At 35.6% G+C, this 10,899-nt stretch overlaps 1 protein-coding gene across 1 annotated transcript; it reads right to left on the bottom strand.

The window, feature by feature from the left end:
* Positions 1–1,333: 1,333 nt before the first annotated feature.
* Positions 1,334–7,681, bottom strand: LOC104092603 (fluoride export protein 1-like). Its single transcript, XM_070199849.1, has 7 exons — positions 7,429–7,681; positions 5,297–5,681; positions 5,112–5,189; positions 3,533–3,631; positions 2,405–2,597; positions 1,889–2,307; positions 1,334–1,786 (listed from the first exon to the last, which is right to left on the bottom strand). The coding sequence occupies exons 2-7, from the start codon at positions 5,648–5,650 to the stop codon at positions 1,556–1,558; spliced, it is 1,374 nt and encodes a 457-aa protein (XP_070055950.1). The 5' UTR covers positions 5,651–5,681; positions 7,429–7,681; the 3' UTR covers positions 1,334–1,555.
* Between the last annotated feature and the right edge of the window lie 3,218 nt (positions 7,682–10,899).

The raw sequence follows: 10,899 nt of genomic DNA, 5'->3' as shown, positions 1-10,899 counted from the left end.
GAGAAGCTATTTTTTTCCTGTTTTTCAAAACTATTTCTGCTTCTGCTCAAAAGCACTTTTTTTCTTCAAAAAGCTTGGCCAAACACTTCAACTTTTAAAAAAATCATTTTTCTTGAAAAAAATGCTTTTGACGTTGGAGAAGCTGGGCCAAACAAGCTAATAAAAGGTGCAAAGTTGTTTTAAGTGAAATTGTGGTTAATATATTTTTACTTTAAACTTGAGGTGTTCCTCACTGAGGCAACTCAAAAAACCTCCGGAAAAAGTGGAAAGAAAAAAAAACAAAAAAGATAGATTTTGGGAGGATGAATTACGAGTTCGGTCGAACCCAGTAGCTTTGGTTCAAACCCTATATTTGTTAGATGAAATTCATTAAACATGTACAAATTATTAATTTAAAACTCAACAACTTAAAAATGATTAGAATCCCGAACTCATAAGTTTCAAATCCTGGCTCCGCCTCTGAGTCCAAAAGTTATAAAAAAAAATAAAGGAAAAGACCAAAAAGTAGTTTGGATAAGTACTAGGAGTAATTATTTATGCTAACTTGAGTTTGAATATTAATCTTTAATGGTAAGACCTCTATTTTAAAAGGTGTTTTTGGGGCGAGCCCCGGGGCGATGGTGTGGGGCGAAAGTCTCAAGAGACGTACGCCCCGCAATACGTCCGGGCGTTCGGGGCGTATGCCCGGGCGTTCGGGGCGTACACCCGGGTGTTCGGGATGCGTTTTTTTAGTAAGGAGTAAGCCCGAGAGACTTTTTCAAATTAAAACAAAATTTGTTAAATTAGTCCTTCATATAATACCCAAATTCTCAAAAGTGAGTTTGGTAATTACTCAAAAGGTTTAAAAAGGAACTCAAAAGTATTAAATTTAAAAATAAAGACTTTTTTTATTGATTTAAGCCATAATTCATGGTTTTCCCAAATTTTTATCTTGTCTGTTATTCTGCTAATATCTCCCAAAAGCAATGAATATTTAATTTTTTTTACAAATACAAAGAGAACTACATTTTTTCTTCATAGCAGCAAATTCAAAGTTCAAATTGCAGGTTAGTCATCCTTTTTGTTCCTCCATATAGAAAATTTTATTCTTTTAGACTCAAATTACTTGTGCTTGTAAGTAACGTATAATAGATTAGTTTTTTGTGGGGATGGAGCACACATATATATAGTTTTCTTCAATTTTTATGTAATTTTACCTGTTTATAAATATTAATTGTCATTATATTATTTTATAAAATATTAAAAATTAAATACCTATGGGGTGTACGCCCCGCGCCTCGGGGCTTACGCCCCGCTGAGCCATATGTAAAATGTCCCGCCTTACGCCCACGCCTTTTAAAACACTGGGTAAGACAACTAAATTACAACAGTTTGCTAATGCGATTTGAAAATCACATCCATGAACTATGCAATTCGCAAATCAGCTGTACATATTTAGAATGAGAATTTTCATTTCCCAATTTAGTACTACTCCCCTAATTGTATTTCTTCTTGTTTCTTGGGAAACAACTATATTGGGACCTCAACAGCACAGACATATCAAAAATAAACAGACTCAACTTGATCTTTTACTGAAATTTTCAGTCCAAACAAAGACGGAGTATATAAGAGTGCCCAAGACGAATGAAATAAGCATTGTAGACAAAGCGTACACATACGCCCTCCATGGATACTTACTTTCTCTCATTGCATGAAATTCAGCAATGAAAGTGGAAACTGTACTTAGACAACCCAGTAGCCCAAATTGAATACCAGAAGCAACAGTATCACATGTCTGCGTCTTAACCTATACCAAAATTAGAATAAGCATTGACAATTAATTAATATTCTAAAAGGAAAAATATCTCAGTTTCAAGAGGCTATGCTAATAGTATAGAGGACTACTCACTGCTTTCTTCAAGGTGGCTAGTGCTGCCATGACACAAGCTGCTAATACATTGGCAATCAAAGTCCCGAAAGGTACCCATTTGAGAAAGCCTGATTTTCCTAAACCGCGTCCATTCAGTCGTGCTAAGAACCACCTGATCCACACCCCAAATGGACCAACTATGCATGCCAGCCACAACTGCACTTTTGTGCTGCCACTGCTGAATTTAGTTACCTCCAGTCCTATACTTATACCCCAAAGCAGAAGTAGAATGCATAGCAGAAAGAGAATAACTAGTACATGGCGCTTGTAGCTATCTACTCTCCAATGGTAGTCGGTGCCACAGTTTAATGAATTCATAGTGGCTCTTCTGTGGAGCCAACGGACACCTTTGGCAGTCTCAACCCCAAATATGAATGAGTAGGCAACTAGAAATAAACCTACGAGAATTCATAGCATATCAATAATAATAAGTTAAAAAAAGGAAACAGTGCTTCCTCTAATAGGGGAGTTAAGTTAATTAAAGGGAAAAAATACCTATGAGATAGCCAAGGACTACAAAAACCCACTGGCCTTCAACACTAAGATCGAGCATTTTCTGGTTCCAACCACTAAAAGTTGTAAGGCTTCCTAGAAAACCAGTTGACAATCCAATGGCCAGTGAAGTTGAAAATCTGGAAATGTCCTCTTTAAAGACCACACCAAACCAACCCATCAAGAACGAACCGACCTTTAGCAGCCAAAAGAAAATTGTATGAGGTCAATATAACAAAATACAATTCTGGTTTGAGCTTCTAAAGAAAATTGTATGAGGTCAATATAACAAAATACAATTCTGGTTTGAGCTTTTATTAACTCACGACCTTGCTGATCAAGGATATATGGAATTTCAGTTACATATGAATATTCACATATGAAAACTACAAGAACTGAGTATAGTACTAACTATGTCTTTCACAATGTCTTATTCTGCATTGTATAAAAGGAGGGCTGTACTTTTAATGAAATTTTATACAAAAGTATAGTCCTCCTTCATATAGTATAGATTTCATGCATCATACTAGCTACATTTCACTATAATGTAAAGGGTAGGAGTCCTTTCTCACATAAGACACTCATGCCATCAAACCTTTCCTCCCAATTTGTACAGTTTTTTCTTTGTTTTATAAAATCCAAGTTTAGAATGGGGTGGTAACCCTGAAAACGTTATCCGGCAAGCTTGATAACAGTCCTATGAACATTACTAATATACTTTGCAAAGCGTAAAAAATCTATCAAAATAAGTGTCAGATTTGTCAAGCTTCATTCTATTCCAGAGCAGAATCTGTTTGATGATATCACTATGCTAAAAGCAAATGCATCAAGGATTCAACAAATCGCTGAGCACCCCTCCAACTTACACTCCGCTTATAGAAATGAACTTATTTCACAACTCCTTCCGATAACAATTTCTCATAGCTTAAAGAGAAGTCAGAACAACATGAGAACCAGGAAATTCACTTTGGCATTGCTGTATTACAGCAAGTGCAGTTTTTTCATCTCTTTCAATACAGATAAATTTCGTGCTTTTAACTAAATCTTGTCGATTGGGATAGCCGTATATATTTGCCTACTGCATATAGCAGATAAACAAGTACATAAAAAAGAAGAGAAAGAATGGTATACCATGTTAGAAGGCAGGTCCAGATACATATAACTGTGGTCACTTGTGGCACCAACTATTCTTGGCCCGAACAATATTTGGAGACCATACCTCAACAAAACCTGCAGACAATTACATAATCAGATCCCTGTAAAGTTATATTGCCATCTGGTGCTATTTTGCAATTTTCTAAAACTGTACAAGCTGATTCTAGCATTCCAAGCAAACACAAAAATATCATCATACAGAAAGCGAACACAACAAGCGGTCTAAATAGCTATAGGCTTAAGAGTTTTGTTAGGTACTGAATCCTCCCTACCTTTCATTGTGTAAACTCGTTACTTTGAGTTCCTGCAAAAGACAAAACTAAGTACTATGGAATAATAATCCTACTGTTAAAACCAAAGCAAAAAGTTTCCACACTTCAAATGCCTCAAGCTTACAGAGCAGCAGACATAAAATAGGATATTGTTAGTCAAATGAACACTAACTTGTCCAAGAATCAGATTCCAGCAATGAAAAGAAGCCAGCCGTTAAGTAAATGAAGGCATCTTCAACAAACAAAAGCAACTCAAACCACCCTATCATACCTCCATGTTGGTAATACAAATTTTGTCTCAGAAAAAATGAATACAAGAAAGAAATTCACTTAGACCAATAGAATATACAAGAAGCTTTCCGGAAACAATTTACTAAAAAACAACAACAAAATAAGTTGACCTTACCCCTACCTTGTGAAGGTAGAGAGACTCTTTCCGATAGACCCCTCGGCTCAAGGAAAGATGAAAAAGAAACAGTAGCAGCAAGTAGTAACAACAGTAAGATCAATGGCGGATCCACGTATAGAAGAATGGGTGCTTGCTTATGAGTCCACATAGTTATAAGTATTGATTATTTAATACTATATGATACAAATTGTTCATTAAGCACCCATAGCATTGGAAAGACGTCTAGTGCATTGGGTTTAGAAGGATTGACATATGGGTGCTAAAATACCTCGAAATGGAATGGCTTAGTAATAATCTTTTCATTTGGAACTTTTGGCTTATTTAATTTGTTTATGTGCATTTCCTAACTGATATTTCAATTATTCACAAGATTTATTTTTTGCTAAAATAAAGCAAAAAAGTTGATGAATTTGCCTTTTAAATGTAAAGTGACAACCCTTCTTTAGAAGTCTGGTTCTCCTCTCATTTCACATGTTGTGATTCATGGCTGAGGCAGACTCACACGAAGAATGCTGATTGTCGGAGCACCCATTGACTTGAAATTCTGAATCCGCCACTGAGTAAGATAATAGGATAATTGAAGCGAACGAAATAACAGGAAGTAAAAGCAAACTACGAATAAGGAAATACAAGAAGACAACAATTTACTAAAGAATAACACCGCAAAAGCATAGGAAATTAATCCGAAGAGCAGTAAGAAACTACTGCTTAAGTTCAAATGCAGATGAAACAAAAAGCAGAAGCACAGGACAATGACAAAGTAGCGCACTTCCTTTTCAAGTTGAGAAGTAAGAAATGCAGTATGCAAAAGTAAAACAATAGATGACAAAGTAATTTTTTAGTGGACTCAAAAATAAAACATAGTGTACATTACCCCCAGTATTCCAAATACAGCTTGGAACAAGAGGCATGAAGTATACTCCAAAACCCATGGCACCTCTGTTTTTTCATCCTGCACGGAGATCACTTTTTGTCAGAACAACTTTTACTAGAGATACTATGTGTTACGTACAATTTAATCAACAATTATAAAATGTGAGAATGGATCTTGAAACTCACATTCTCTTTACGCTCGGGTAATTTTGAGGGGGATACTGGAGCAAGACTAGTCATAGCATTGGGCTCACGAGACCATTCCTCTGAAATGGGTACAACCACTCCATGTTCTGGTGCATTTTCATCAATTAATCTCAGCCTACCACTCCCACTGTACCTATTGCTTTGAAGCTCTCGATCCCCGATATCTCCTGCTTCTGATACAGATTCGATTTCATCATCATCATCATCATCATTCAGCCTCTTACGAAGAGAAAACGACAAACTCAAAGAACGCCTCCTGAGAGAAGAAGCGGCACTGCTTGTGCGAGATGATCCAATTTTTCTGAGCTCAGAATCCTTATTCTCACAATCCATGATATATCCTTCTTCACTGGAACTTCATTCTCTATTGAAGAAGAAAAAACTTTTATAAACTGTCAAGTTGTTAAGATGACAATGCAATTGGTTGCATAAATAAATGTCTCATAGCCAACTACTCCATCTGTGGAAGCTTACAAATAGCATGAAACAAGTGATGCTACCTACTTAAAATATAAGTACGCTGTCAAACTATGAAATAAAGTAGAATATGGCTAGCAATGAGAAAGAAAAAAACTTAATGATCAAGACAGTTGGAAAAAAATTCATTTAATCATGAAAACCGTCCAGATAGTTGATCTTTTGCTAAATTTTTACATAATTAATGATCCAGATCACTTTCTGAATATTTCCCCAACAAAACTATAAATAAACCAGAGGAGATCAAAGTTGACAAGGGAACTGAAGAAAATTAGAAAAGAATAAAATAGTATAAAAAGATCAAGACCTTATAGAAAAACTTGTGCAGTAACAATTTAATGTAGAGTACAAGTCTATTCCTCCAAGAAGCAACAAAGTGCACTTTTAATTGGGTCAGCTATAATTTCAACCTTGACTGCTCAAAAACGAATTTTGCTTTGTTTTACTGTACCTAAAGAACATCTTCACATGGTTATTGTCAAAAAAGATGTCTTGTTGTAATACATAACCATGTGCAATAGGTACTCTTCCCAAATAAATTTATCATATTCCATCTATTTGAACTTTGAAGCATTTCTAATTTCAATGTCACCAACATGAATCTAATCCCACCTACCTGTTTCTGAGGAAGGCTATAATAGAACTTGATTAGGAAGAACTTTCAACTTAAGTTGGCACTTCCTTTAGTTGTTTCAAGAGTAAAAATCAAATAAAATAGCAAAACTTACAATAAAGCTAGAAAGAAATAATTTATTAACTTAATTATTTGACATTAGTAAATTTTTCCAGGGAAAAGAATGTAAGAAGAAGTCATTTCGGGCCTTGCAATGATTTGTTACCATTATTTTTTAACAACTCAGGCACCCATGCAACAAAAACACGGTTCATGTACAAATTAAGTGGATCCAGTGGCCAATTGCATGGTTGGTGGCTTTTTAAAAGGAAGACAAAAAGCCAAAAAGTGAAGAGAGATCTTGTACAGCCAATTACATCTCCCACGTAACCGCATAAAAAGGTAAAAAGTAAGATTGTTGATACTATTGAACTATGTCCTCCACTAACACAACCACCTACGAAAAGGGAAAAAATAAAGCAAACTTGAAAGCCAGCGGTACTAACTCTTTATCTTCATGGGAATTGAACCATTCATTATGTCTCTATAGGAAAATAGACTCTTAGATTCACTTTCAGGGGGCAACTGTTAATCTTAGTTTACAGTTTACATTGAGAATGGACATTTCATTGTTTAAGAAAAGTAAGATAAACATAACTAACTCAAACACAAAGAGAGAAAACTAACATCCTAAGTTCCATTCTTTTTGCTAAACAACAAATTTTTGTTTTAACATTTTTTGGTGATGATGCTAGTGTCCGGATCAGTTTAGGGCACCTCGACTGTTCCAAAGACTAATTGCTACCTCCTAGCAACCGCTATCTTTACTTACTACCAACACATAATTCTGCCCACCTAATGTTTTTTATCCAAAGACTACTAGGCCAATGAATTAAAGAAAAAAATTACAGCTTACCGTTTATCTCGGATAGTTTCTAAATATCTAAATCAGAAGGATAATTAATATGTGTAGCGGCCCGCAAAAACTATGAATACAGAGAGCGAGAGAGAGAGAGAGTACCATGGATAGAAGAAGTATGAATAGGTAGAGCCCTTCAGTGAATCAACAATCTGAATAGTGATTGAAAATTTTGAAAACATCCAAACCCAAAAAACCTCTTTGAAAAAGAGATTTGGGGGGATGAGAGATTGTTAGATAAACACGCTTTTACCCTTTTCCCATCGAAATGGGGAAGGATGAGAGATTGAGCATTGATGGTGCGGTATGTGGTGATTGAAAGAAGGGTTGTTGGCCTCTGCTTTTGATTTTGATAGAGAAAATAGACAGTTTCCTCTTCCTCACGTAAGTGAGTTGACCATCACACACTTTAATGCACAAAATCATTTTGGCTTTTTGTTGAAAGGTGCTCGATGTTTTTCTTTTCTCTTTTCTTTTTCCACATTATTAGGATTTACTATTTAAATAGAAGAAAATAATCCTACAATCTCTTGTATTTTGTTTATCAATATCATGCACATCTTACCCAATCTCGTATAGAAAGAGTCATATAACCAAAAAATAATTCTAATAGGCATTAAAATCTTCTCCGCATAAAGCAGGGTACTTAATGTTGGATTGTCAAAGTTTAACGAAAAATTTCCTATTACCCGTTATAATTTAAGTAAACAAGAGTGATTTTATACGATATCCTAAGTCATTTTTTACTCTTCATGTAAACAGAATCATATAACTAGAAAATATTTACATGAGCCACAAAATCGTTATGTTTTCAAGTTTTGGTACCCAAACCTTTTAGTCAGTTAACGCAAATTCAAGATGAGTTGAATCTGGACCTCCCATTTTTGGGTTCCACAATTGACGAAGTTGGAGCTTAGGTTATGAAACTTGACACTTATTACTGCACGTAATTTTATCATCTTGTGGTATCAGAGAAATCGTAAATCACATACAATCAAATTTTATATAACAACCGTGTTTATCTGAATTTTTTTTGTCTGTATAGCGGTTGGCTATTCCTATATTATCATTTGATTTTTAGATTTTATTTGGTTGTTAAAGACAAAAATCACCCCAAAATTACGTTTTTAAGTTTGTATATTATGGAAGATTAAAAAATATATGAACTTAAAATCTCAAAAAGGAAAAAGTCGCCAACTTTCATCTTTCAATTTCTCATGTTCCAAGTTCACAAGAATTTTTGACATTCCAAATTCTTTATTGGAACTTACAAAATTTACCAAATTTTATGTCTCCAATATAATATAATTTTTATAAAATAATAAAAACATATAAAAAAAAGAGTAAGAATGCTATAGAGAGATATTTTATAAGAAGTTATAATGGTATTTACCGGAAAAATCGTATAACGTTAGATTTTGTGTATGGTTCTAAGGATATGCGATACAATTCGATATAAATCGTGTAGAGGAATAGAGATACGTATATTCTTAACTATGAGAATGCAAATAGTGGGCAATAAGAATGAATAAGATAAAGTAAAGCAAACACAAAGGATTATCTTTTAATCTGAGAAATGATTTTTTGTCTCCTCCATTAGCTTACAAGGATTCCCTCTTTTATAGAAGAGGGTCATTACAAAAAATAATAAAATAAAATATATAGTGGAAGGTTCATGATGACTTGTCTCTTCCTTGATTCCCGCCAAGATTCTCTCTCTTGGTGCGGTCGCAACGGCTCTTGTCTGTGAGCTGATACTAGCTCGAACTCGTTACTGGGTCGGGCCCTTCGGTCTTGGCTCAAGTTCATCTTGTTGCTACCAGAGTTTTGGTGTCGTCAATTTTTCACTTTCCTTTGTCTTTCTTCCTCCCATATCAATGGCCAAGACTTCGAAAATTGTGCCTCAGAAGGAGAAAGCTTCTTCTTCACGGCCGTCCGGCGACAAGGCGCCGTTGGAGCTGTCCACCTATGACTACATTCCCGGTCCGTGTACTCTAAAGATCGATTTTAAGGTTGAGAATCCTTCATCCGTCCCGGGTCGATGCGAGCACGTGTCGATGTATATGTGCTCTATAATGCAGGGTCATCTCGAGGCCGTTAGAAAAGACTGCAATTGGGGTTCCGAGGTCGTGTTGCAAATTCCATCCCCCGAAGAGAGTGTCGTCACCCATGTGGAGAGGTTTTTAAGTGTTTACACTTATCCCTTCACATTGGGTCCGGTCGACCCGGTGATCATCGATTTTTGCAAGAGATATCAGGTCACCCTTCGTCAGATTCATCCCTCTCTGTGGCGTATATGTTACAACCCAAATTCGCGTAGCTTAGATCACATCGTAAGTTAGTCGACGTAAATCCAAGAAGAGATTATCTTTGAGATGATAAGAAGTTAATCCTATTGGTCTTAAACGATACAAGGGTGTATAAGAGTGGTTAACAAGTATTTGAAGTTAAACGAATCAAGGATGTTGTAACCCGTATTTTTGGGTAACACTAGAGGTGATTAATTGTCCCAAGAGGTCTTGTTTTAATTTATTTGAATCATATAATATCCGCATCATAAGTCTTGAAGTCAAGCGAGTTATGAAACAAAAGTCGATAAAAGTTGTCGCAACTTAGGTTTATAATTTTACTTAAACTCTAGATCAAATATTACTGCATTTTTCTCCCAATGTGCTTGGAATTATGGGGTGATCTACCTATAAAATTGAAGATCTATGAGTCTAGTTTCCAACGCATTAAACCGTTCGTCGATACGATCTCGGAATAGAGAGATATTCGCATTTTCGCGAGAGTGCGCCAAGCTGCTCTCTATGGGGCCCACAAAGGCGGTTTAAGACATATGGACATATATAAGATACCTCAACCCCGTTTTAAGTCATTATTTTTCAGTATATTCAGACCTTATAACCCTAAAAACAGTCTCTCAAGGTTCTCTCATGATCCAAGACCCAAACAAAGGGCAAACAACACAAATCAAATGTCGGGAATCCCGTGGCGCTAGTAAGTTTCTTGTTCTTCTTGTTGTTGCTGATTTTTGTGTTGTTCCAGCTCGTGTGGGAGGTTGTTTTAAGTGTTTTATGTCCTGTAAATACACCTTCAAGTTTTTAATATCAACCCTAGGTGATTTCAAGTCTTCTAAAGTAATTCTAGTGCCAAAAAATCCGAATTAATTGCTAGTTTCGCTTCCTTGTTCTTGTGGCAGAATTGAAGGGATATTTCGTGGAAAATTAAGGTCAAATTGGAGTTGTTCTTTCTGTTTAAAGGTAAGGAACCTCTTACTCTATATATATTTAAGATTATCCAAGTTGCAGCTAAGTCGTTGAAGCTAGAACTTGTGAAATATATATCGAAAGGCTTGGTAGTAATGTTGTTGGTTGGTGGACTATTTTGGAGGCTCAATATGATTATTAATGATGTTGTTTGGGCTGTTTGGTGATTGTATTGACTTGTGGGAAGTCATATAAATAGGGAAGGTGCTGTCCGTTTCATCGTAAAATAGGTTGCGGTCGATACATAATAGTTACGACGCTTAAACGATAATGATAGTGTCATTTCTCTTATTGTAGACTAAGG

This window comes from Nicotiana tomentosiformis, chromosome 4, assembly GCF_000390325.3.
Source record: "Nicotiana tomentosiformis chromosome 4, ASM39032v3, whole genome shotgun sequence".
NCBI lineage: Eukaryota > Viridiplantae > Streptophyta > Magnoliopsida > Solanales > Solanaceae > Nicotiana > Nicotiana tomentosiformis.
This window is presented reverse-complemented; position numbering and strand designations above follow the sequence as displayed.